Source organism: Tiliqua scincoides, chromosome 4 (genome assembly GCF_035046505.1).
Source record: "Tiliqua scincoides isolate rTilSci1 chromosome 4, rTilSci1.hap2, whole genome shotgun sequence".
NCBI classification, from domain to species: domain Eukaryota; kingdom Metazoa; phylum Chordata; class Lepidosauria; order Squamata; family Scincidae; genus Tiliqua; species Tiliqua scincoides.
Window position 1 is genome coordinate 222,278,341 of NC_089824.1, and position 27,913 is coordinate 222,306,253.

At 46.5% G+C, this 27,913-nt stretch overlaps 1 protein-coding gene across 1 annotated transcript in view; it reads left to right on the plus strand.

Moving 5' to 3' along the window:
• Positions 1–27,400, plus strand: part of TM9SF4 (transmembrane 9 superfamily member 4) — a 29,534-nt gene extending 2,134 nt beyond the window's left edge. Inside the window, exons 2-18 of the mRNA XM_066625018.1 lie at positions 8,680–8,793; positions 10,869–10,968; positions 13,211–13,379; positions 13,499–13,628; positions 13,974–14,097; positions 14,504–14,622; positions 16,768–16,879; positions 17,137–17,207; positions 17,598–17,730; positions 18,242–18,323; positions 18,414–18,489; positions 18,852–18,935; positions 19,619–19,794; positions 21,156–21,219; positions 22,473–22,592; positions 24,566–24,655; positions 24,933–27,400. Of these exons, the coding sequence (XP_066481115.1) occupies positions 8,680–8,793; positions 10,869–10,968; positions 13,211–13,379; positions 13,499–13,628; positions 13,974–14,097; positions 14,504–14,622; positions 16,768–16,879; positions 17,137–17,207; positions 17,598–17,730; positions 18,242–18,323; positions 18,414–18,489; positions 18,852–18,935; positions 19,619–19,794; positions 21,156–21,219; positions 22,473–22,592; positions 24,566–24,655; positions 24,933–25,082 (1,914 nt within the window). The 3' untranslated portion in view covers positions 25,083–27,400. The remainder of the gene's footprint in view (positions 1–8,679; positions 8,794–10,868; positions 10,969–13,210; positions 13,380–13,498; positions 13,629–13,973; positions 14,098–14,503; positions 14,623–16,767; positions 16,880–17,136; positions 17,208–17,597; positions 17,731–18,241; positions 18,324–18,413; positions 18,490–18,851; positions 18,936–19,618; positions 19,795–21,155; positions 21,220–22,472; positions 22,593–24,565; positions 24,656–24,932) is intronic.
• Positions 27,401–27,913: the final 513 nt, after the last annotated feature.

Genomic DNA, 27,913 nt, shown 5'->3' on the forward strand with positions numbered 1-27,913 from the left:
TGGAGGGACGGTCACTGAGGCCTTCTCAAGGTATGGGAACATTTGCTCCCTTACCTCAGGGCTGCATTGCAGTTGCACCTGTGCTGGAAAGTTGGATAGGATTGGGCCCTAAGTCTTTGTGGGGGAGGGGCAAGGCATTGACATGATATCTCCCAGAAGCTTGGAATGTTCAAACAGAGACATTGCAGAGCACTTCTGGTTTCCAGGAGGTGCTTTGCGATGTCCCCCTTTGAACATTCCAAGCCTTGGAGAGGGCTGCTAAGGACTCCCCACACCTCTTGCAGCCTCCAGACTACTTAACCTCCTGCAGCCTAACCTGCAGCCTTACCTAAATGTAAGTGCAAGCACTCCCTTTTGCCCCTCTTAGGAATGTGATCCTGGGGATCGATTCCCTGCCTCTCCTCTTCCTCCATCCTTTAAAGGGGCAGGGGAAGCTTTTCACGAATTGTTGGGTTGTGACCCACTAGTTTGAAAATCAATTTTCTATGGTCATCCATCTGTGTTTGTTTTTGTGTATTAGGCACCTTTGGGGGGGGGAGGTGCCCAGTACAACAAATTACATAGCTGAATATAAATTAGAAGTAAATAAAAACTTGGACTTTTATCCTACACAGTCTTACCTGGGTATAGGCCTGTCTGCAGTCAGGAATTTACTCCTTTTTAAGAAAACTGCAGTGATCACCTTTCATGCATCAGTAGCAGTTTTTGGTCATCTCACAATGCTTGCATTGGGGTTATCCATCAAAATACATAAGAACATAAGAACAGCCCCACTGGATCAGGCCATAGGCCCATCTAGTCCAGCTTCCTGTATCTCACAGCGGCCCACCAAATGCCCCAGGGAGCACACCAGATAACAAGAGACCTCATCCTGGTGCCCTCCCTTGCATCTGGCATTCTGACATAACCCATTTCTAAAATCAGGAGGTTGCGCATACACATCATGGCTTGTACCCCATAATGGATTTTTCCTCCAGAAACTTGTCCAATCCCCTTTTAAAGGCATCTAGGCTAGACGCCATCACCACATCCTGTGGCAAGGAGTTCCACAGACCGACCACACGCTGAGTAAAGAAATATTTTCTTTTGTCTGTCCTAACCCGCCCAACACTCAATTTGAGTGGATGTCCCCTGGTTCTGGTATTATGTGAGAGTGTAAAGAGCATCTCCCTATCCACTCAGTCCATCCCCTGCATGATTTTGTATGTCTCAATCATGTCCCCCCTCAGGCATCTCTTTTCTAGGCTGAAGAGGCCCAAACGCCGTAGCCTTTCCTCATAAGGAAGGTGCCCCAGCCCCGTAATCAACTTAGTCGCTCTCTTTTGCACCTTTTCCATTTCCACTATGTCTTTTTTGAGATGCAGTGACCAGAACTGGACACAGTACTCCAGGTGTGGCCTTACCATCGATTTGTACAACGGCATTATAATACTAGCCGTTTTGTTCTCAATACCCTTCCTAATGATCCCAAGCATAGAATTGGCCTTCTTCACTGCTGCCGCACATTGGGTCGACACTTTCATCGACCTGTCCACCACCACCCCAAAATCTCTCTCCTGATCTGTCACAGACAGCTCAGAACCCATCAGCCTATATCTAAAGTTTTGATTTTTTGCCCCAATGTGCATGACTTTACACTTACTGACATTGAAGCGCATCTGCCATTTTGCTGCCCATTCTGCCAGTCTGGAGAGATCCTTCTGGAGCTCCTCACAATCACTTCTGGTCTTCACCACTTGGAAAAGTTTGGTGTCGTCTGCAAACTTAGCCACTTCACTGCTCAACCCTGTCTCCAGGTCATTGATGAAGAGGTTGAAAAGCACCGGTCCCAGGACAGATCCTTGGGGCACACCGCTTTTCACCTCTCTCCATTGTGAAAATTGCCCATTGACACCCACTCTCTGCTTCCTGACCTCCAACCAGTTCTCAATCCACGAGAGGACCTGTCCTCTAATTCCCTGACTGTGGAGTTTTTTCAGTAACCTTTGGTGAGGGACCATGTCAAACGCCTTCTGAAAGTCCAGATATATAATGTCCATGGGTTCTCCAGCATCCACATGCCTGTTGACCTTTTCAAAGAATTCTATAAGGTTCGTGAGGCAAGACTTACCTTTACAGAAGCCATGCTGACTCTCCCTCAGCAAGGCCTGTTCATCTATGTGTTTTGAGATCCTATCTTTGATGAGGCATTCCACCATCTTACCCGGTATGGATGTTAGGCTGACCGGCCTATAGTTTCCCGGGTCCCCCCTCTTTCCCTTTTTAAAAATAGGCGTGACATTTGCTATCCTCCAATCTTCTGGCACCATGGCCGTTTTGAGGGACAAGTTGCATACCTTAGTCAAGAGGTCTGCAACTTCATTCTTCAATTCCTTAATAACTCTTGGGTGTATGCCATCAGGGCCCGGTGACTTATTGATCTTTAATTTATCAATGAGGTCTGAAACATCTTCTCTTTTAACCTCTATCTGACTTAACTCCTTGGTCAGGTGGGGCCATTCGGGCAGCGGTATCTGCCCGAGGTCTTCTGCCGTGAAGACAGATGCAAAGAACTCATTTAATTTCTCTGCCATCTCTAAGTCTCCTTTTATCTCCCCTTTCCCTCCCTCACCATCCCGAGGTTCCAACCGCTTCTCTGGCGGGTTTCCTGCTTCTAACATATTTGAAGAAGCTTTTATTATTCCCCTTAATGTTGCTGGCCATGCATTCCTCATAGTCTCGCTTGGCCTCCAGTATCACCTTCTTACATTTCTTTTGCCACAGTTTATGTTCCTTTTTATTCTCCTCATTAGGGCAAGACTTCCATTTACGGAAGGAAGCTTCCTTGCCCTTCACAGCCTTTCTAACTTGGCTGGTTAGCCATGCGGGCACCCTCCTGGATTTAGTGGAACCCTTCTTTCTTTGCGGTATACACCTCTGCTGGGCCTCTAGTACTGTTGTTTTAAGCAGCCTCCATGCACTCTGGAGAGATTGGACTCTTTTTACCCTCCCTTTCAACCTCCTTCTAACCAGCCTCCTCATTTGAGGGAAGTCCGCCCGTCGGAAGTCAAGGGTTTTTGTTAGAGATTTGCCTGGTATTCTTCCCCCAACGTGCACGTCAAAACGGATCGCAGCATGATCACTGTTCCCCAATGGCTCAGTAACGTTTACATCTCTAACCAGGTCCTGCGTACCGCACAATATTAAATCCAGAGTCACCTGTCCTCTGGTGGGCTCCGTGACTAGCTGATCTAAGCCACAGTCATTTAGCACGTCAAGAAATCCGGTTTCCTTATCATGACCAGAACACAAATTGACCCAGTCAATATGAGGATAATTGAAGTCCCCCATGATTACAACCCTGTCCCTCCTTGTCACCTCCCTGATCTGTTTCCTCATTTCAAGGTCCCCATCTGATTTCTGGTCTGGAGGACGATAGCACGCCCCCAGTATTACATCGCTGCACAAGCCTGGTAATTTAACCCACAGAGATTCTACGGTGGAGTCGGACCCACCTTCAGTCTCTACTTTGCTGGATTCTATCCCTTCCTTAACATAAACGGCCACCCCACCTCCAACACGCCCCTGCCTGTCCCTCCTGTAGAGTTTATAGCCCGGGATTGCGGTATCCCACTGATTCTCCGCATTCCACCAGGTTTCCGTAATGCCCACTATGTCAATATTTTCCCTTGTCACCAGACATTCCAGTTCTCCCACCTTTGCTCGTTGACAAGAGATTCAGGACAGACCAAAGGAACTTCTTCGCACAGTGTATAATTTAATTTATGAGGTTCTAGCCTAGATGGCTTTAGAAGGAGTTTAGCCATATTCCTAGATGACAAGACTGTAATTTATTATTAGTCATGATGGCTATATGCTGCCTCAGGTGATGGTGGTTGTTAAGAGCATTTATATACTGCTTTTTAATGAAAAGGTTCTCTGAATACTAGTTGCAGGGATGCAACAGTAGGAGAGGGGTATGGTTCTCATGCTGTATTTGTAGGCTTCCCAGATAGAGTAATGGTTGGCCGCTGTAGGATGATGTGGACTACATTGGCTTTTGGTGTGGTCCAGTCTGGGCTGTGGAGTTGGTACACAAAACCTCCAACTTCTCAATTTTTAAATCTCTAGCTCCTTCATAGAAACTCAGTATGTATGAATAATGGTAAGCCAAATGATGCCATATTCCATCCCCACAGCACATGAATCTGGCTACTTTTTAGAGCCTATATTTAAGTATGAATATGTGTACTATAATATTTTTCAGCAGTACTTCACTTACTGCCTAGTGGTCAGACTGGTCACTGCCCATTTTAAAATTACAGTGGATACAGACTGCTTGGCTCATTATCTGTTCCGCACAACGGGGGGGGGGAAAATTAGAGGGAACATTGCACAGTTTGCTGGTGTCCTTGCAGAAATCAGTTGATTTATAGACAGGTTGTATTCTTAAGATACTGGAGCCAAAGTTACAAAGCATTATTCTATCCCACGTGGCTTAATGTGTCATTGAATCTCCCTAAGTGTGAAGCCGCTGGCAGCTTACATGGTATCGAAAGCATTTTCTTAAGATTTTATACTGAGGTCAGAGTTGGTACATTTTTACTGCTTCTGACTCCACAGCACTGAGCCCAACAGGTCATCTTCTGTTCTTCATACTGGTGCTGTAACCTATGGAGGTGGGAGAGGTGGCAGCAAGGAATAGGCAGCCACTTTTTTGTAGTGGCACCAACTTTATGGAATTCCCTCCCTCTAAGCTTAGGAACTGCTCCCTCCTTAGAGGCTTTTCAACAAAGCCTAATGATGTTATTTAGATCAGACTTCTGAGTCCAGGTCTTTTTCATATTGGATATTATGGGGTTTTATGCTGGTTGGATTATATGGGTCTGTCCCCCCCTTGTTACTGACTGGTGCTGGTTTATGATTTTATGATTCATGATTTTGGTTTTTTAATGTGATTTTAATGTTATTGTTCTCAAGAAGATTTTTTTTAATGTTTATTGTTTTTATTGTGACTTAGCATTTGTATGTAGCTTTGAATGCCCTTTGAAGAGTTAAAGCAGGGCATAAATTTAGTAAATATATACAAATGTTGAAAAGTGCTATACATATGCTAAGTATTTCTACCTCAAATCACCTCTGCCCTGCAGTTGTACAAGCTCTTGGTTTAATTGATTCTGTTAAGCTAACCAGATGTATTAGAGATTTCCTGCTATAGTCTAGTGTTGTGGTTGCAATAAGTTGAAATTAGCTTGGAGGTTCAGACTCTCTAAGAGACAGTTGTAAATCTGCCAGTGGAGTTGAACTCTTATCTGGGTCCATCTTGATCCTTTGTGGCAGGTACTCTTTGTACCTTGAGGTCCTCTATCAAATGTGTGTGTCAGACTTAACTAGTGGTGAAGGGTGTGTCATTTGTAGCAGATGGTAGCACTACTTCCTCTATTTAAGAGCACCTGGAAGCACTGAGTGAAGTAGGAAATGCAGCACGCAAAGCCTGTCAGTCAATGGAAAAATTTTCTGTGGGTTTAAGGCAGAGCAGCAGTGGGCCTGGAGTCATCATGATGGAATGTTTGCTGTAGATGGGCTGAGCTGGACAGGTTTGTCAATGTGTAAACAAAGGCTGTAATTCCAGGATAGGTACTGTTAGAACATAAGAACAGCCCCACTGGATCAGGCCATAGGCCCATCTTGTCCAGCTTCCTGTATCTCACAGCGGCCCACCAAATGCCCCAGGGAGCACACCAGATAACAAGAGACCTGCATCCTGGTGCCCTCCCTTGCATCTGACATAACCCATTTCTAAAATCAGGAGGTTGCACATACACATCATGGCTTGTACCCTGTAATGGATTTTTCTTCCAGAAACTTGTCCAATCCCCTTTTAAAGGTATCCAGGCCAGATGCCGTCACCACATCCTGTGGCAAGGAGTTCCATAGACCGACCACACGCTGTGTAAAGAAATATTTTCTTTTATCTGTCCTAACCCTCCCAACACTCAATTTTAGTGGATGTCCCCTGATTCTGGTGTTATGTGAGAGTGTAAAGAGCATCTCTTTATCCACTTTATCCTTCCCATGCATAATTTTGTATGTCTCAGTCATGTCCCCCTCAGGCGTCTCTTTTCTAGGCTGAAGAGGCCCAAACGCCGTAGCCTTTCCTCATAAGGAAGGTGCCCCATTGATTGATGGAATCTGTTATCCCCCACCTTTTTTCTCTGCAAGGAGGATCACCTCTCACAGTGTCAAAGGACAATGTCCGGAGTTCTCTGCCTGTGGGAAGGGGTGGACATGACCTTGTTTGGAAAGTTTGTAAATATGTTTGTATTCTTAAAGAGAAGTATGAGGAGAATTGCCAAGGGAGAATGTTCTGCGCTCTGGTAGCCCAACTCTCCCCAGCAGTCTCTTGAGGGAAGTATGTGGGGGTGGGGTGGGGAAGCTGGAGCCTGGACCTAACCATCCATCTAGCCCAATATTTGGTTTTAAATCATGATGTATTTTTGGATACTTGCAAGCCTTTTTCGTTGTCTGCCCCCTGCTTCTGGTACTTAGAGATATGCTGCCTCTTTGTATGGGGCTCCACTTACAGCTAGTGGCTAGTTTTGGTGTGTGAATGGCCTTTGTTTTGATCTTCAGTTTTTTCAGGCTTTTCTGCCATTTATTCAATGTCCTTTACAATTGCTGATGAACTTTTATTCACTTTGAATGAGACAAACAGTATGTTTCTGGTATGAAACAATGGCTGCAGCTGCTTCCTGTTGGAAAGCCTCGTGATATGTTCTTTCTTTCAGACTTCACTTCTTTGCAAAATTAATCTGCAGATTGTAGGAAAGTTCTGCTTCCCAAACCCCTTGTAGGCTACAAACACTCAAACAGTTTATTAAATTCTCCTTGGTTCCATTGATTCTCATTAGGCTAGAGCAGGGGTATCAAACTTAAAGGTCTGTGGGCCAGATATGGCCCAAGGAAGCTCTTTATCCAGCCCACATGGCAGTTGGGTTTGCCCATTGCTCATCAACTGCTCTCAGCTGCTGAGTGGTGAAACGATGCCTCAGCAGCAGCGGTACTGCTTAAAGGGCAGTGCCAGGAGAGCCCAGTTATCTTGTAGGCTGCCGTTACTGCTGAAAGGGCAACCCACATGATAACTGAGTTCTCCAAATACTGTTCTTTCATCAGTGCTGTTTCTGCTGAGGTGCTGGGAAGGAGAGACAAAAGGAGGTATCAGAAGGTGAGGAATAGACAGGGGGAAGGGACAGATTAAGAGACGTGAGCAAGGGGAGAAAGGAGATGTTGCAGAGCCACTGGGGGAGCCAAGTTACCATGCAGGCTATCCTTACAGCAGCACTGCTTCTACTGAGATGCCCTTTCAGGACAAAAGTATAAATATAAATTGATAGCCAGCTAAAGTTTGAAGGGCAGCAGAATACACAAGAGATCCTGCCTTCTTCCCGGATCTTAGCTGACAGATTCATATGGAAGAAGATATGGTCCTTGAGAGGCTTCCTGGCTATGGACAGTTGGAGCACCTGACAGACTTGTAATGTCCATGACGGGAGAAGGCCCCACCCCTGGGTGTGTGATCGAGCGCGGGGGGCTTACCCTGTCGATGAAGGGTGGTCGCCAGTGGAAAAAAGGACGGGAGGCAGATACAGCTGTTTTACACAGGCGGTTTACTTGCGTCAGCCACTTGACATTCATGGGGCCTGTTATGTCACAGGCCCCTACACCTTACGCGGACTCATGCCATCGTCGTCCGATAGGCGCTTTCCCCGACCCTTCCCGTCCCCTTGAGGTTCCAGGCAGAGCTCTCTGACTGGTGTCTCCTGGCCAGGGGTAGGGGTTCTTGAGAGCAGCAGCACTGTTGCTCGGGGTCAGACTAGCTGGCCTTAGGAGGATCTCAGATACCCCTGGGCTTGCCCTTCAATCAGCTGGACACCATCGGGTATAGTTGGCTGCGAGACCTTGTCTCTAACCCCGGCTCTCCTGGAGTCACCCCCGGGGCCCGAGCGGATCCTGGGTCTGGGAGATCTCCCTCTTGGCTCCCTATCTCCAGGGCTGAAGTAGGCAAAATCCCTTTGGGGGTCTGGACCTTCCCAATTGGGCCAGGGTTGCTACCCCCTTTGGGCTTCCCTCTGGCCCTACTCCCCTCTGGAGAGGAGCCACCTCTCTCTAGGCTCTCCAGGCTCCTTATGAAGCCAGCCTTGGGTTTGGCCAGCCCCACCCCTCCTGGCCAAGTGGCTGCTTGCTGCTCCCAGCTGGCACTAGGCCTTCCTCCCAGGTAGGTGTCCTGCCTGGGACCCCAGTCCTGCCAGTACTCAGGCCTTACCCCCAAGGAGGCCCCTACCCATGAGGAGACCCCGACTCCTGAGGAACTCCTGGCCATCGGGGCTGGGCCTAGGCGACAAGGCTGAAGAAGGCTGCCTGCTGGATGAGACCTCTAGGATGGTGTCTGTTTCTTGGTTCCTAGCCATCTACTGTAATTTTGTTTCCAAGCTTGCAAAGGGTTTAATACCAGCAAGCAGATGAGTTTTGGTTTTAGTTTTCCTGTGTCTGTGACTTCTGTAGTTCTTGCAGATTTACCAAAAACCACAAAGTTGGTTTTGTGACTTGATGGTTTGTTTGACCTGTTTGTATTTTTAATAGTGTTGGAAATTGCTTGCATCTCTCTGTATGAGTTTTGCTCCATTTGCTTTCCTTTGGCAGGAACGGTTCCTGGGCACACTGGTGCTGCTGCTGTTGTGCCATGGGGTGAGCTGTTTCTATGTCCCAGGTGTCGCACCCATGAACTTCCAAAAAAATGACCTTGTAGAAATCAAGGTAGGTTTGGAACTTGAAATGGGGGGAAATAACTTGCAAAGTTATTTGAATCTGTTAATTTAATTTCAGAGTTAAAGAATCTGTAAATGCCATCTTGTTGAGCTGTAGCTATCAAATGACAAAGAAAGGAACCTAAAAGCCAGCAAAGGAATTAATCCTTGGGTCAGACTCTAATGATTTGGGTCTTAATCACACAATATACTAATCAACACAATTCTTTCCCCAGAATCTTCATTTCTGATTGCTTACACCAGTATCACTATCCGGCTAAAGCAGAGAGGCGGTGTGACAGTTGACCAAGTTGGGTGCAGGCCTCAGAACTGGCCTGCTTGACCTCTGAAGGCCCTGAAGCACCCACTGCTGCTTCCCTGTGATTCCCTACTCACTGGGCATTAGCTGACGGCCACAGTAGTGGTTGCTCCTCTCATTGGTGGCACCATTTAAAATTTTCCATCTGCTGCTGCTACCCGCCATTGCTCCCAATGGGGAGGTTTTACCATGAACTAGTGGCAGCAGATGCTCCTCTTCAAGTGCTGCCACCCACCCACTGGCACTGAAGAACAGCATCTATCCACTCTCCCAAGCAGCTAGGCGTCACAGAGGCAGGGAATGTTTCTGCTGGGTTCCTATGACTCCCCAAGTCATGTCCAGCCAGCCACCCACCTGAAAAAGGAGAGTGGCAACACATCTTCTCCCCTACATATTTTATTTAATTTACAAATGTATGTACTGTGGGCCATTGGTATCCACAGGGGATCCATTCTAGGATAGTCCCTTCCCATGGATAATGAAGTCCAAGGATGCTGGAATCTGTGGGGAGACTGGGGGACCAGTGCAGCACCGCAATTAGTCACCTGGAGGCCACATCCACCCTCTGGAGGTTAAGTCGGTCTCCCAGCCAGCTCTGAAGTCCTCCCGGATGCGCCTGGAAACAACTTACATTCATTTGTTAATTAAATAAAAATGTAGGGGGAAGACACTAAAAGTAAGAGCCTGGTGCAGATTGAGCATACTCAGCAATATTTAGGAGTCAGGAGCAGATTATAATGTCATTTGGCCAACGCGTAGCCTCTCCATGCCTCAGAACACCTCTCGGAAGCCGCTGGCAAGAACCAGAAGTGACTTCCAGTTGCATTTGGGAGGCCGTCTATGGCACTGGCTCAGCTCAAATCCGCCGAGCCCATGGGTAAGAAGGGCCCGTTGTACTTCTGCATATATTCAATTTCTATGAATTTATTTAAAAGAATTATATCCCACCCTCCACGCACATACACAGCAGGGTGCCCGGGACAGCTTACGGTCATAAATTAAAATATTATAAAACACAAATCACAGTAAAATGAGCATTATACAAATAAAATAAATAAAACATTAAAACCAACCACTGTCTGCAGAGTATGGGTAACTAACCACCATGACCTTTGCTGTGGCTAATCCAGTTTTGCTTCTGCTCATATCAACACTTGACTCAGTTGAGTTTACTGTTAGTGTAAATAGTAATGATGATTGTGGACGCTAGAAATAATCTAGTATCAGGTCTCTCTTTACAGACAAGTCAGTTCCCTTTACAGGATATTTCCACTATACCCACAACAGTCTGGAAACTACTACAGGCTCCTTGATCTGTCTGTGTTTTAGCACTTTGGGTGTGGGATGAGGGACGGGGGGGGGGGAAGGAATCGCGTATTGCATGGTGTCTAGTTCTCTGAGACCATTAATACATGGTTGTGGGGTTGTTTGCAATCTCTAGGCTAGGTCCAGCTGAAGCTCCTGGCAGCATTCAAACCTCCTGAGGTCTCTTTGCTTGCTTTTTTGTAGCTGTTGGTTTTCTCTCATTGCTGAGGCCTCCAGGAGTATGCTACTTGGGTTCTGCACTTTCTAAGCAGAGCTGCAGCCTTCCTGGACCAAGCCAGTGGTGTCTCAGAAATAGCACCCTCTCTTGTGCATTTTCTGTAGTGCAGAATGTCTCTTGAGAAGTGGAGGTGATATGGCATGGGGTGCACACATTCCAATTACAGAAGTTGCTTCTGGCAGATGTGAGAGACTATTGCTAATGAAATTTCTCATTTTTGCAGGCTGTGAAGCTCACTAGTTCACGAACTCAGCTACCTTATGAATATTACTCATTGCCATTCTGCCAGCCTGGGAAGATCACTTATAAAGCTGAAAATCTGGGTAAGGCCCTGATGTTTGTGTCCACTCTTGCTGTGTGTGCTCCTGTGTCTGTGACTGAGGCTCCCGCTTCTGTATGGCATGTGCTGGGCATATATTGGATTCACATCTATTCAGTCTGTGCCCCCACAATCCACTCTCCTGAGCACCATGTTTGCCTCTTAATATTTGCCTGTAACCTAAAACATGGCAAGCCATAAGCAATGCTGCTTTGGGGCTGACATGTAGGCTTGATCCTGTGGAGTCCTGTTCTTTAGTCCTGCACATCCAAAGAATGGGAGACTAGTCAGACAACAAAACTTTAACAGCTTAGTTTTCTTATCCAACAAGAGGGAATGATTTTAAGTTGTGCTTAGAGAAGAGGCAAGAGACAGAATGGGTTGAACAGTTACAGAGGAAGTGGTTTACTGCAATATACAGAGAAAGCAGAGTTGCTGAATGCATGACTTGTATAATAGTACAGATGTGTGAATTGGTTAAGTTCAGTTTAACAAGCCAGTCTCCGGTCATCATTTTAGGGAAACCTGAACCTACCTCTAAGCTCACAAACTAACCTTATATTTTACACAATACTGCATTCCAGCAGACTAGCAATCAGGGCTGCTTCAGTTCCAGCCCTGAACTGGGAGTCAGACTGAGAATGTTCCAAATCTTTCTTGGTGGTTCCATACCCCTTGGCAGCACGCTTGGCAATACCTCTCTTATTATCAAAATGTTTGTAATGAATATAGTTGCTCTTCTTTCAAATTTATATGTTGTAACTGTAAATAAATAGCCCAATAATTGGATTAGAAAGCAATGGAATAATATTTGTAAAACACACAACAAATATTTTATATGCAACAAATGTTCAGTTTGATCCTTGAGCTTGTTTTGAGTCACATGGTTTTCTGAAATCAGGTTCAGCTGATGTAAGGTAGAGATTTAAATCTAGAACTATGTTCAGCATACTTGATATTTTTTATGAAGGTGTAAGAAGAGAAAGCCCTCTCCACCAGCTCTATCCCTATTCGTTTAGCTGGCGTGTTTTGTTTGTAAATACCACAAGTGTAAGGAAGGTTTCATGCTACCGTACATACTGGGGCTTAGGATGGTCCTTATCTCCTGTATACGAAAACCTGTACTTCATGTATTCATTGCTGTATTTTCTCTTTTTACTTGTGCGAAGAACTGAAGACTACGCCTTTTCAGTTTTGCATCAAAGTGTTGGATGTGTTCAGATAAATTCTTACTGACTTATTACTTTCCACATTCTGTTCCAGCTTTTTACTATCCATAGCTGAAAACACATAGATTGATGACCAGAAACTAGCAGTTGGTGGGGCTTCCACAGCCAGCTAGCTGCCTTCCTTTCTGCCTTGCCAGCCTCGCAAGGCATTCTAATACAGATCTGCCTTTTCCCGCCATTATTCCATTTTTTTGAGTATCCCTAAACATCCTGGCAAGTACCCCTGGGGTTACACATACCCCAGGTTGGGAATCGCTGATCTGTCTCATCCAGGAATTTCTGGAGCTGCATAATCGAGCACCTTACTCAAGAATATCAAATTGGAGAGGAATATAAATGTTTAGAATAAATGTTGGATCTTGAGTAGGATATTCTTTCATATAGCAGTCTGAAGCTCCTTACTCTAGAGCTGTTTTTCTCAAACTGCAGGTCAGGACCAATTAGATAGGTTGTGAGTCAATTTCAGGTGGGTCCGCCTTCATTTCAATGTGTATTTTATTTTAATATGTTAGGCTTGATGTTACCACAGTATGTGACTGCATTTGGGGAAATGTTACAAATCTGTACTTTGAACAGGCTACTATTTATATGCTTTTAACAATGGGGTTTACTCCTGTGTAAGTGTGGATAGGATTGCAGCCTTTGGGAATATTTTTTAAACAGACCAGCAGCTGTTAAACATTTTCCCATTTGATGCTGTCACTTTAGATCATGACATCACTTCCAGGTTAATGACGTCACTTCTGGTGGGTCCTAACAGATTATTGTTCTAAAAAGTGGGTCCCAGTGCTGAAGAGTTCAAGAACCACTGCTTTAAAGAACTATGGCAAAGGATTTTCCCACTCTACCAGTTTTCCTGCTGTTTAGCACTCAGAGCAGCTATGCAATAGCTTGCCAGTTCTCCTGATCCCTTTTGTGCCCCCAATTCTTACCTGGAAAAGAGGGTGGTGTCTGGCTGCTGGGAGAGAGTTGCGTTAAGCTCCCCCCCCCCCCATCATCTGTTTCTTTCCCCCACAGGCGAAGTTCTACGTGGGGACCGTATTGTCAACACTCCATTCCAGGTTTTCATGAGTGCTGAGAAGAAGTGTGAGGTGTTATGCAACGTCCCCAACAAGCCCGTGGTGCTGACCAAGGAGGAGAGCAAACTGGTTGCTGAGCGAATCCAGGAGGAGTACTACGTCCACCTGTGAGTCCTTCCCCCCTGGGCACCAGAGGGAGCAGTTCTGGAAAGGAGAGGGGAGCTCCTTTGGGAGCTGTTTGGAACTAGCAGGCAGATGGGTCTGACTCCGGGGCTTTTCGTTGCAGCATTGCTGACAACCTGCCTGTGGCCTCCCGGTTGGAGTTGCCCTCAAACCGAGAGGAGGAAGAGAAGAACAAGGAGAAAGACATCCAGTTTGAGCACGGCTATCGACTTGGCTTCACCGACAGCAATAAGGTGAAGGCTCCTACTTTTGCTCGGGGTGGCTCTGCCTCCTGACAAATGCTGTTTTTTTTTTTAAAGCTGCTGCTAAAGCAAAAAGTGTTTTTTGAAGAAAATCAGGGCCTGCCAGTCAGTAGGTCTGGTTTGCTTGAGGCTTCATTTCCCCCATATGTGAAGAGTTGGGGGAAGAGGAACGTGGCAGACGGCGTGTCCTCCTAAAAAAACTCCCTGAGGCTGAGGAGTCCTCAGCCTTCCTAGGGAGATGCCATATGTTGCCCATGTTGATTCACGGGGTGTTCCCCCTTGAGGTGTTCCCCCCCCAGGGCTTCTAACATCCCTCTCCTTGCCTATCTGTTTCAGTTCTACCTGCACAACCACCTGTCTTTCATCCTTTACTATCACCGAGAGGAGGTGGAAGGGAACCAGGAGCCGTCCTACAGGGTGGTTCGCTTTGAAGTAGTTCCCCAGAGCTTTAACCTTGCTGGTAAGCTGTGTCCCCTGCTCTCTAGAAATGGAGCGAGAGCTGAAGATCTCTTTGGAGGTCCCAGCACTGTATGGGCTCTTTGGGTCCATCTTGGGTAAGGGAATGTAAGAAGTTGGTATCCCCATTACATGCTCTACGGCCATGTTTCAGAGGTGAGCCATGGGGAGAAGAGAGCTGCCCTTGCATGCTTGCAAGGGCTCGCCATCTGAGAGTGCTCTTAATATCCTCTGGCCAACCTTGGGCATAGTGTTGCCATAGCAGATGCCATAAAGGATAAGTGCAGAGGATTACCATGTGGCCTGAGTGTTCCTGTGCAAGGGGGCTCTAATTTTCTGAACCTCTGGATTTGGGGACATTTGGCCAAAGACAGGCATAGGTCTCCTGATGGTGAGTTTTTGCTCTCTAGATCTGAAAGCTGATAAGAAGGGTGCGTGTACCCTGCCTGAAGCACCCAATTCGCCGCCTCAAGAGATTGACCCCACGAAGGAAAACCAGCTACTCTTCACGTATTCTGTGCACTGGGAGGTAAGGGATAGGGCAGGGTGCTACTGAGGAGAGAAGCTGACTGGGGGGGGTGGAGGTGTCTTGAGGTCAGTGCAAGAGAAGTGATGGGAGACTCGTGCAAGAATTGGGATGTCGTGACAGAGAAGGAGCTTGGCTGAGCCAGTGCTGAGCTTGGTTCTGAAGTCCTGCTGTTTTTAAGAGACTGTTGGCTCCCATATATTCTCTGCCAAGAGTTGAGACTTATTGGATGGGCCACTTCCTTTGGATGCTGCTTCTGTTTGAAGTAAGATTAAAACATCCACTAGAGGTGAAGCTGTGGAACTGTTTTTGGTGGTAGTGCCCTTGTTGGGGAACTCCCTCCCAAGTCAACTCCCCCCCCCAACCCCACTCTGTTAAGACCTCTGTGTTCTGCTAAGCCTTAAGAACATAAGAACAGCCCCACTGGATCAGGCCAGAGGCCCATCTAGTCCAGCTTCCTGTATCTCACAGCGGCCCACCTAATGCCCCAGGGAGCACACCAGATAACAAGAGACCTGCACCCTGGTGCCCTCCCTTGCACCTGGCATTCTGACATAGCCCATTTCTAAAATCAGGAGGTTGCACATACACATCATGGCTTGTAACCCATAATGGATTTTTCCTCCAGAAACTTGTCCAATCCCCTTTTAAAGGCATCCAGGCCAGATGCCGTCACCACATTCTGCGGCAAGGAGTTCCACAGACCAGCCGCACGCTGAGTAAAGAAATATTTTCTTTTGTCTGTTCTAACTCTCCCAGCACTCAATTTTAGTGGAAGTCCCCTGGTTCTGGTGCTGTGTGAGAGCGTAAAGACCATCTCGCTATCCACTCTGTCCATCCCCTGCATAATTTTGTATGTCTCAATCATGTCCCCCCTCAGGTGCCTCTTTTCTAGGCTGAAGAGGCCCAAACGCCATAGCCTTTCCTCATAAGGAAGGTGCCCCAGCCCCATAATCATCTTAGTCGCTCTCTTTTGCACCTTTTCCATTTCCACTATGTCTTTTTTGAGATGCGGCGACCAGAACTGGACACAATACTCCAGGTGTGGCCTTACCATCGATTTGTACAACGGCATTATAATACTAGTCGTTTTGTTCTCAATACCTTTCCTAATGATCCCAAGCATAGAATTGGCCTTCTTCACTGCCGCCGCTCATTGGGTCGACACTTTCATCGAGCTGTCCACCACCAACCCAAGATCTCTCTCCTGATCTGTCACAGACAGCTCAGAACCCATCAGCCTATATGTGAAGTTTTGATTTTTTGCCCCAGTGTGCATGACTTTACACTTCACTAGGAAAGTAGCTTGCTGCTTAGCATTGGCCGTGTTTAGGGGTGTCAAACATTTGAAACTGTCTTTATATTGAGTCTCCTGTGGCAGATTCCTCTCTAGTAGCCTAATCCTACCTAAATCACCCTGCCAATGCAGCCATGCCACCGGATACCTCCAGTGAGGAGGCAGTTCCAGAGATCTCCTCCGGGTAAGGGACCATTGTTCCCTTGCTAGGGGTAAGCCCTCACTGCCCCTCTGGGTCCACTTTGGGAATTGGTGACACTGTTGCTGCCAATACTGCCACCAGCCTTGATCCATTTTCCTTCCCACCCCAGTCTCCTCCATGCTCCTCCCCCCTCCCTGCCTTCTTCCCACTTGCTGCTCTTATTTAGTGGCACTGGGGTTCATGGGTGTGCTGCTGGTGGCGGCATCCCAGCCACACTGAATGACATGTTGCCATTTGCAACAGCCGTAAAGGACCTTGCAGTGCCCAAACTAACATTCCAGCAGTGCAAGGCTCCAGTAGATTTGGGCCGTAAGACCTGTAGTCTCTCCCAGTTCTGCCTGAGATGCTGGGGATTGAATCTGAGACCTTCTGTCTGTCAAGCAAGTGCTCTGCTCTGCTCCCTTGACTTGTTCCTTTTAAAAAAAAAAAAGAATTGTGTTGCTTTAGAACGTTTTGAGATAGAATGATCTGCCTTGAGGGCCTTGACTGTAAAGCAGTATGTGTAAGTAAAAATGAAATAGATTTGCTGGATATGTCACTTGCTTTGGGTTTCCATGGGAATAGTGGCGGCACCCACCACTGTGGGCACCCAGCACACTGGCCTGTGTGTGTTGATTGGTTTACTGAGCGTGCTAATCTTCTCCTTTAGGAAAGTGACATCAAATGGGCTTCTCGTTGGGACACCTACCTTACCATGAGTGATGTGCAGATACATTGGTTCTCCATCATTAACTCTGTGGTGGTTGTCTTCTTCCTTTCAGGTGAGAAAAAGCCAGCTTACGGGGGTGGTGGTGGAGGGAATTGCTTCGTCAGGCACTGATTGGGGACCCTCATGTGGACAGTGTCTGCCCAGTTGTGCCAGTGTTTAAGTTCATACAAAGTATTCAGTGAATGCAAATCCATCTCATTCTGCCTCTTCCCATCTTCAGAAATGCTGCATGTGTTGTGTGCTGCTGATTGGACAGCATCAGTAGATAGATATCCTCCCCCCAGGGTATGCTTGGCTTGTGTTTTTCAGGTATTCTCAGCATGATCATCATCCGGACGCTCCGAAAGGACATTGCCAACTACAACAAGGAAGATGACATTGTAAGAGTTGTCTGTGCTCATGGGGTAGTCGGTTGGAGGGTCTTGGTGGGATTTCCAGAATTCCCTGTTGGAAAGGGGACTAGTGGTGGTAGGGGGAAAGATGGCCAATAAAATTAATGGAAGGGCGAGTCAGTCGGAATCCTTGTGGCTAAACTGTGTTTTGTGAATTCTTTGCCAGCCTCACTAGGCCTACTCTCTTTTTCTTACTAAAATGGAATTGTTTCAGATGCAGGCAGCACCCAGAAGCCATTTTAAGCTCTTCTGAAATTGGAGGTGAAGTGATGGAAGTGCCTGTGTATAGAGGGAGTGCCCTGAGGACACATTTCTCCCCTGTACTTTTTTCTGAGCCCAGTTTGCTCAGAAAAGCAATCTTGCTTTGTGTTGCTACAGGAAGACACCATGGAAGAATCTGGATGGAAGCTGGTGCACGGCGATGTCTTCAGGCCTCCCCAGTATCCCATGATCCTCAGCTCACTGTTGGGCTCTGGAATCCAGCTTTTTTGCATGATCCTTATTGTTATTTGTGAGTAGTCATTCTTATCATGAACAGTGGCCATTGATTCCTTTGGCCCATTCAACAGTTAGCTGACTCCTCATCTCTGAGTTCCAGGATTAGTAGGACAGCCCCTAGAGTAGGGGTAGAAAACGTGTGTTAAGAATATTTCAAAAAGTGGAGGCAGCAGTTCCAGAACTTGGACTCCTTCCTGTATGAGCAATGTGGCTGTTTTGGCATAGCCAGATCCTGGTCTGCCCACAGCCATTCTTGTGTAGCTGTCAGGGTTAGAACACTAGCGACAGGAACACCTGGATTCAAATTCCCCCTCACCCAGAGGACTTTGAACTAGTCACTCTTACTTCACCTAAGCTACCTCTCAGGGTGGTTGTGAGGATAAAATTTTCACCATGTGAGTTGCCCTGAGGAAGGGTGTTATTAAAGAAACAAACACTAAATAAAATCTGCTCTTCCAGAGCTTTGTGGTTTAGACCAATGGCCTCTGGTAGTCTTTGACCCCCCCCCCCTTCTTGTCTTGCAGTTGTGGCCATGCTGGGAATGCTGTCTCCCTCTAGCCGGGGAGCTCTGATGACCACCGCCTGCTTCCTCTTCATGTTTATGGGGTAGGTGTGGCTTCTGCTTTGTGCCTGTTGTGCTTGTACCAGATGGCTGATGGGAGGTGGATGACTGTCTGCTTTTCTGCCCTACCCCAGGGTTTTTGGAGGCTTCTCTGCTGGTCGGTTATATCGAACTCTGAAAGGCCATCGGTGGAAGAAAGGAGCTTTCTGCGTAAGTGATTTTTGGGAGTCTAGGGAGGCAAGGGAGTCTTAATCAGAATCAGTTTGTGGGAAGCCTCATCAGAACTTAGTGAAGTGGTGCTGTTCCGGTTGTTGTGGAGATTGGAGGGCAATGTGTGGAGCAGCAGCTGGAATTATCGTCGGTGCAATCCGGGGACTGGCTCCCTGAGTGGCAGTTCAGCCTGTGGGCCATTATGCAGTCTCAGCTTTCTAAGAGATTCTCAGGTTGCTTAAATCTATGCTGAACTGGTGCAGTTGCCAAACACTGCCAGATTCCAGCTGCTTGCCAATGCTGTCTTCTTGCATCCAGCTGTGATCTGGCTCGGTTATACCCATCTGCTCTCTTTCTTGTAGACAGCCACCCTTTACCCTGGAGTTGTCTTTGGGATATGCTTCGTCTTGAATTGTTTCATCTGGGGCAAACACTCATCTGGAGCGGTGCGTATCTCTTCCTTCCCCTCCCACTCCCAAGTGTTCCTCTCTCTTGCAAACCAGCCTATTCTTCTCTGACTTTTGAATTCATGGTTTATATATGTTTTTAGACAGCCACGGGCATTGCACTCCTGTTTTAAATCAAGCAACACATCATTTTGAAATGAATTGTTCTGATACACAACAAATGTTGACTAAGCATTTTTAAACTGTCTTTGTGTTGCCTTTGCAAGTGCACACACACGTTCGCACACACACAAAATGAATTTTCTCATCGCGGCAGCATCCTACACCCTCTGAAAGCAGTCTGCATGGCAGTGGAATGGGGAGATGTTTCTTTCTCCAGTGGTAGGGTATTGTGATTTAACGATATAGCAACCACCTCTAACTCTGAGTTGTCCACAATGCTCTGTGGACATCCAAGCAGGACACACTTTGGATTAATAGTCATGGTCTCTGTTGGTGCATTTGTATTCTTCCCAGACTCTTCTCAGGGTAGCTGCCACATTTCTATTGAGCACCCCTGCTATACAGCCTCCTAATGACTATCCACAGAGAAGTTAACAAGTTGCTGGGGCAGTACTCCTGCAGGTGCTTAAGTGGGCAGTTCAAGATGTTTTCCAGGTCTCTTCTCAGTCTCTACCACAGAGCCTTTGTGGCAAATCATACTGACTGGGCTGTCTTTGCAGGTCCCTTTCCCCACAATGCTGGCTCTCCTGTGCATGTGGTTTGGCATCTCCTTGCCCCTGGTCTATCTGGGTTACTACTTTGGATTTCGCAAGCAGCCGTATGACAATCCTGTGCGAACTAATCAAATCCCAAGGCAGATTCCGGAGCAGAGGTGGTACATGAACAGATTTGTAGGGTGAGTGAAAAGTCTGATTTGCCTTAGTTTTCTATGGGCAACAAATCAATTGCAGCAAAATTGCCTGGAAGGATCCCTTCACCATTCTCTGTTCCTTTCTGTCAGCCTCTTGTCAGATCAGGAACAAGAGCCACAGTGCTCTTGTGCTGCTTTTGGCTGGCTTTGGGGTGACATCTGAGTCATCCAGCGTTTAAGAACTCCTTTTGCCCAGAGACCAGGTAGGTGCACTTCCATGTACCAGTATTAGGTCTCTGTGCAGAACACACCAAGTTTTCTATGTGCTTGGGCTTAAAAAGCCTCAGTTTGATGACGTCAAGTTACCTGACTAGAGAAAGGGAACCCACTTGACTTTTCAATCTCACCCCTTTTCTAGTTGCAGGAAAGTGACTCTAGATGATCAGGAATTTTCTGACCCCACAAAACCTTGTGTTCACTAGTACTGGAGTTTCAGGCAGACAAAAGATAGGCTGCTTGCCAGTAGTTTTTTAGGTTGCTGAACCTGCACAGGAGTTTCTGGGGAGTTGTGACTGAAAAAGTAGAAATATAGGCAAGAAAAATAGGGGAAGAAAGAGAGCATTCATCACAGACAAATTAAAAATGAATAAATCTTTGTGCCAGAGGACTGAAAGGTAGCCAGTGTAACACCAATATTTGAAAAGGGACCTAAGACGGATGCAAAAAATTACATGTCTGTCAACATCTGTTCTGGGTAAACTGGTGGAAATGGTCACAGTGGAGGGAAGTAAGCCTTCTGAGGGTCTGTCTTGGGACTGGTGCTTTAACTTATCCATCACTGATCTGGAGGTTGGGCTAAACAGAGAGGGGGCCAAGTTTGCAGGCGACACCAAACTATTCAGTATGGTTAAAACCACAACAGATTGTGAAGTGATCCACAGGGCCTTTCCAGACTGGAATACTGGGCATCCAGAAGGCAAATGTGATTCAGTGACAAGAAGTGTAAAGTAAGGCACAATGGGGGGAAAAAATCAACTTCATATACACAATGATGGGGTCTGGTCTGCCAGAGATGAACCAGGAAAGAGAACTTGGGGTCATGGGAAACTCCTAGGCAGCCCCAGGGCTTACACAGAAGTCAGTAAAAATCATTTTTATATACCTCTCTGTTGCCTCTGGGTTACGTCCACCACCACCACAGAATGCAGAGTGCAGCTTTTTGGCATAGCCTGCATTGGCACTGGTGGGAGAGACTATTAGGCCATTAAGAACATAATGGGGCAGTCCTAAATAGTTCACAATGCAGTAACCTCAAGTGTGGGCATGAGATGTATGTCACCCATTGGATCTGAACCTTATAAAACCAGCACACTCATGATAACCGTCTCTCTCACTTTGCACTTTAGGATTCTTATGGCTGGAATTCTGCCGTTTGGGGCCATGTTCATTGAGCTCTTCTTCATTTTCAGTGTAAGCATCGTTGCCACCCTCTCTTTCAGAAAGGGTCTTATCAAGACTAGTGTGTGTTGGATGGGTGTTGGTGTCCTTCTGTTGAAGAGTGATGTGTACACATGTTTCATATGCCCCATATTTTGCTCTCCAGAGACTTTGTGCCCCTCCCCCTGTCCTGCTGAGGTGTGCAAGCTTTACTTTCCAGGCCTTGGAGTCAGACATGGCCCTGCAGAGACTTCTTGACTGGGCTACTGCAATTCCAGAACCATTGAAGTGACTCTATTTGACTCATTTGGAGGGGGCTGATATTTTTTGTAATTACCTCTTCTTGGGAAGTGCCTTGAAAGAAGTTGGTGGTCCCTCACTGCTGAGGAGAGCAGGGTGCCCTTCAGCAGCTCCTCATGCTTCCCTGAGGTTGTAGACTTCTGCTGCTGAGAGTTCTTTGAGAACTTGTACCCTTTGGGGTGTCCAAGCTGGACTTTATTTGGGGCACCGGAACAGGGCTGGCCTGAATGCACAAGCAACCCAAGCAGTCACCTGGGACAACTGAGTCTCTGAGGGTGCCAGTGTGTGGGTTGGGGAGGGAAGGGGCATCCTATTGGGGAGGTCTACCTCTTCTCTTTTCCTTCCCCCCCCCCCCACAATCAGAGTGCACCCAGCCACTTGGGGTAGGCCTAGGCCTGAATTAAAGTGTTTCCCTGCTATGAGCTGGTAGCAGGTCCTTCGGTAAGTCCTGCTTGCTCAGCCTCAGTAGAAGAGCAGCAAGCAGAATTATTGTCAGAAGGAGCACTGTGAAGATCACAAAGCACTCTCATATGGATGTAACTCGTGGTGGCAGAAGGGTTTGAAGCAGCTGTTCTTGCCTTGAGTCTGCAACAATTCTCTCCTCTGAGCCTGCCACTACTCTAAATTCCAGGAGGGGAACTTGTTAAGTCTCTGGCAGCAAAGAAAAGCAAAGGTTTGCAGCAAAAGACGTAGCTCCTTTCCATTGGGGTGGTCAAGTCTATGTCTGGACTGCCCTACTTCAGATGGGAACCGGCATGAGTGAATTCTTCCCCATATGCCATGACCACTATTGGTGTAAAAACTTACAGAAGTAAATAAATAATAATAAATAATAAACTTTATTTATATCCCGCCCTTCTCCCTAAAGGGACCCAAAGGGACCTAAAGTAAAGATGCACCCATTGCTTTTCTTTGCCACTCTAAGACTCTGGGGACAATTCTTGAGGGACATTATCAAGTCCTTTTCTCTCTCTCTCCCGATTCAGGCAATTTGGGAGAACCAGTTTTACTACCTCTTTGGCTTCCTTTTCTTGGTTTTCATCATCCTCGTAGTTTCCTGCTCCCAGATCAGCATTGTCATGGTGTACTTCCAGCTGTGTGCGGAGGTAAGATGCTATATGTACCCCCAGGACATTTTGCAGAAGAGTTCATGGGTTGGTGTGGCAATGCAGTCCAGTTCTGCAAGGTACTTGCCAATGCAACCCGAGTCCTATTCAATGCAGTGGAACTGACTCCTATGTCAAGGTATAGGATTGCAACCAGAGTGCTCTCATCTTTGAGTATATAGGTGTGGCATCGTGGAACCAGTTTGAGGATGTGGTGGAAAGGATACATGGCTCAGACCTGGGCAGAGAAACACCCTTCATTCTCAAGTGTGTTGGCCAGTTTGTACACTTGGCAAAAAGAATGACAAAGCTTTTTCCTGGACTCTGCAAATGCGAGAGGTGCTGCTTGAATGTGTCCCCTGTATTTTGAAAAAAAAATACCCTTTCTGTGTGCCAGGAGGGTTGTTTGTGGGGGAGCCTTTGAACATGCAACCCCATCCTAACTGCAGCAGCACGTGTCTGGGACAAGGTTTCTACTTGATTCTGTTGAGTCTATAAACTGGCTGTGTCAAATGGGAGTTGATATTTTACTCTGTAGCCAGGAGGTCTGACGCTTTCTGTCCCTGTTTATTAGATGCTTCCTCCCTTCTCCGAAGCAAACTTTCTTGAACTATCCAGGTCTCCTTTTTATGCATCTTGTTGTCTCCTGAATCTCCCCTACCCCAAATCCACCGGTTTGTCCATCCTTCCCAGGACATTGAGAATGCTGAATCAAAGGCGGGTAGAAGAAGTGGCACATTGTCCCATTTGTACTATGCCATGTCTGCAGTCTGGCAGGTGATGTCTTGCGTCCAGTGGGGGGCTTTTGCCTGCTGTTTCTTTCTCTCGTGGACTGGCAAGCTGCTCTTGGAAGACTTCTGGGCACCCTGAAAGCAATTTGCCATGCAGCAAGGACTGGGGGGAGGAATGCTGCTTTTTGGGCAGATGGTGGGGAGGAAGAATATGGACTGGATATTAATTCCTGGAACTTGTAACTTTGGGCATATCTATCTGCACCTTGCATCCTTTAAATGTGCCTCACAAAGCCAGAGCTGCTTTTAGCCAGCGGAAAGTTATTTTGTAACCAACTTGCAGTGTGTGCAACCAGGTGAAAGAGAGCTGGTGTAGCAGAGCGGTGAAGAGACTGAGCTATGAATCAAGACTCCCCTGGTCTGAATCTCACTTCTGCCATGAATTCCTAGGTTACCTTAGGAATTCCTTTCCCTCTTAACCTCGGTCTCCCCCATCTGCAAAATGGGGATACTTGCCTTACAGAGTTGTTGTGAAGCACTTTCCACACTCAGAAAGCACTATGCAAAGTGCTTATTGATATTATGTTATTGTTATTGTTAAAGAAAATAAGCTTACCTGGATCCAAGTGTTGCCCTTATAACAAGGAAGAGAATTGCTTTCTCCATGTCCCCTTCGTGCTGTGATGTGGTAGGGAGGAAACTTGTCCCTTTCCAGTGTGAGCTGGCTCCTACACCAACTTTCCAGCTTTTTTTGTGTGGACAACCATGTCTGAGATTTGTAGCAGGCGTGAAGGGCCTTGATTGAGTAGTGCTGCCTCCCTCTCTCCCAATATTACAACTAGGCGTCATCCAATGAAATGGGTTGGATTTAGGATGGACAAAAGGAGGCACTTCACACAAATGTGGAATTTGTTGCCGCAAGGTGTAGTGATGGCCACCTGCTTGGATGGCTTTGAAACGGGATTGAACAAATCCAAACCTAACACTGGCTACTAATTGACATGGTTATGTGCTACCTTCAAGCTTAGTGGCAGTGTGCCTCTGAACACCAGTTGTAGGGGAGCAGTGGTGTGGGGGGGGGACACCTCGGCTTTTGCCTGTGGGTTGCCAAGAGGCACCTGGATGGCCACTGTGGGAAATGGGATGCCGGATTAGGTGGACCCCCTTGGGTCCAAGTCCAGCAGCACTTTCCATGCATTCCTACTGCAGTGTGTCACTTGTACTTTCCTTGTGCTTTGGCAGGATTATCGGTGGTGGTGGAGGACGTTTCTCGTGTCTGGAGGATCTGCCTTTTATGTCTTGATTTATGCAGTCTTCTACTTTGTGAATAAGGTACTGTTGCCATCTTTCCTGGGTCAGAACCCTGTTTTCCTTACAACCTCAGTAGTTGCGTGATATGTGAGACAAGAGTGAGGGGGATGTAGTGTCAGAAGAGAAACTATTGGTGACTTCCTTAAGCAACCTGACAGAAATCTCTAGGTTTTGGTATGTGAGGAGGGTGAGGAGATGTTGAGAGTACTTCTTGTGCTGTTCTTCCCCCTCCCGCCATCATCTAATCTGACTGTTTGGGTACCTTTATGCCTGGCCTCATTCTGGTTTCCTCTTCCAGCTGGACATCGTCGAGTTCATTCCCTCTTTGCTGTACTTTGGTTACACAGCCCTCATGGTGCTGTCCTTCTGGCTCCTGACGGGAACCATCGGCTTCTATGCAGCCTACATGTTTGTCCGCAAGATCTATGCTGCTGTGAAAATAGATTGACTATGCTCTGACACAGTGCAGCACAAAGCCGACCTCTCCGATCCTTCTAGGAAAGAAGTGGGGAAGTTTCCTGTTTCTCCCAAGGAAGGAAAACCCGTTGAACGGGACATGAGAAATAAAATAGTTCAACATTTGGAATGTAATCTTGGCACAGTCTGTGGAGTCTGGGGAATCTCCTGGTGGGATGGGTGTGTAGATACTTTGCATTTTAACTTTATCCTATTCCGGTTATAAGGGATTTCCTTTTTTTAAAAAACAAAAAAAACTGAGAAGCATCCCTCTTGATGAGTAATTTTTGTCTTAATTCATTTTCTATGTCAAAACAATAACATGAGACTGCAGTGGTTTGTGAAACTGGTATGGAGTTGAGGTGGGGTTGGTGGTTTCCTCCTTTGTTACTGCAAAGTATACTTTGGCTGGGTCTGGGCTTGGAAAAAGACAGCAGTAGTTGTATTATCAGAGACAGAGAATTTGGAATACTCTGTTTTCTTCATAAACATGGCCTGCTCTAGCTTCAGCAACTGTCTGTTCTGGTTCCATGGAGGTGTCATTTCAGAACTAGACAAGTGCAAAGTTTTCATGGAGGGCTTTCCAACTGTGATCTTCTGCTCTGCTTCACCCATCTCCTTGATTCTGTGTCTGTGAGCTGCTGGAGACTGGAGGGGAGAGAAACCACTAGTCTTGTTCCGGCAAGCTGTCCATGATAAAAGGATCAAGTGAAACTGCCGTATTTTGGAAATGGAAGGAGGATCCTTCCTAGTAGCTGTTGCATCTATGTGGGTTAGAAAACTTGTCCAGACAAACTCTGTTTTTTGTGCCAAGAAGACCATGGCTCGGGAGCTGGGAACAGCTGTGTGGAAGAGGAGAAGGAACTGGAAGAATTTTGTGGTAGTTTCTTTTCCAAGAGAGAAAATAGTTGTTCCTTTATTTCTTCAACCATCATTCCCTGCAGTCTTGGCTGATCTGTATTCATTTCCTATCTGGTTTTGTCACATTTTGTTCTGGTTGGTTTTGCTCAACTGCTGCATGTGTCTGAGACAACTAAGGTATTCATGAATTAGCCAGTCTGCCCTCCCCACATCTTTTCCTGTTGGTGGGAATGAAAATTGTAGGGCAGTTTATTATTGTAAAGGCTTATGCTGTCAACCATGTCTTGACCAAGAACAATAGGCCTCAATCTCTCCAAGGTAGATGTAGCTGTGTTTGGGTATTACTTGTACAGGTTTCCAAGCAACCTAATTTCATTTACTGGAGGCAAACAACATTTTTCTGTATGTGATTAAAATTAACATTGATTTGACTTTTAAAAAATTATGTTAGACCAAGTTAATCATGGGCTGGTTGAGACCCAAGTTACAGTGACTTTTCTTCAGGTTTAAAACTTGGTTCCAACAGTCAATTTTGCTGAAGACCAGGAGGTAAAAAACTCTTCGTGAATACCTTGTAACAACAGGAAAAAAGTAGCAGCAGAAGGGGGGAGTCTATGGAAGAAATCTATGGATGTATCTCTGAGAACACGTTTTTTTTTTAAAAAAAAAACTTGCATTTCTATCACATGGTAAGTTTGCAGTGTTTTTAAATTTTCAAAAATCATCTCTGAATTTGACATGATTGCATGGAAGCATTGTTGATTGCGTTCCCATGAATGTAAGCAAAATCTAAGGGTGGCAGCTACAGTAATGTGCCCCTACTGCAGGCTCCCAGCAAGAACAGAAGGAGCATTCTTGGGGAAGGAGCCTTCTCTTGGTTTGCAGGAGTGGAACACTCCACAGGGAGCAACTCTGGATGCTGCCCTTATCTTAGAGGATAAAGAATGAAGGGCACTGCAGACCTGCCTTGTTCCATTCTTCAGTTGTCTCTCTCACATGAAGGCCACATCTGCCAAGAGCTAAAGTTCGACAAAGGGCAACCATGGAATTTGTTACTTGTGCTGTGGGATTCCTTTGCGAACTCTTTTGATTTGCGCTGGTTTTTGGATACAGGCACCTCTTGTTTTATACATTTCTGAAATGTGTTGATTAAATCAAAAATCCAATGAATGCGCACAAAGCCAGCTAAATGTGCAGGAGTGCTGGCAAGTTTTACCATGTTTTGAAAATTAGAGTGTGTGAATCAGGTTTGGGTAATTTGCAAAGTGTGCTATTTCAAAATCAAACCCATGTGAAATGAGAGCTGCCTGTACTTGAGTGTTTTCCCTCTGAACCCAAAGGTTTCCCAGCTCAGATCTGCTGTATTTTTATCTTCCACTCTAGTCCTTGTATTTTTTAATGTATTGTTTGAGCCCAACTGTAAATAAATATGCTGTTGTCCTGTTGCCAGTTTTGTAGAATATGTGGCAAAATAACTAATGGTGAGCAGCTGTACCTTCGCGGTTTGCATCTTAAAGTGCAACCTGCAGATAGCGGCGCTGGTGGCAGAAGTTCATTCTGATCAAAGAATGGGGAGGAGGGAGCACAAAGCAGAGCCTTGCGAGAGACTAGCAGCCACTTCATACATAAATCAAGATTTAAGCAAATAAATGTTGTGCCCATATGAAAGCTTTGCTAGTGCTTGGCAACTGCACAACATGCATGTCACCACTGTTGCTCCCTTTTTATTAATCTGGTTCCCTCTATGGCAGGGGTGCCCAAACCCCGGCCCGGGGGCCACTTGCGGCCCTCGGGGACTTCCAATCCGGCCCTCAGGGAGCCCCCAGTCTCCAATGAGCATCTGGCCCTCCGGAGATTTGCTGGAGCCCATGCTGGCCTGACACAACGGCTCTCAGCTTGAGGGCAACTGTTCAACCTCTTGTGTGAGCTGTGGGATGAGGGCTCCCTCCACTACTTGCTGTT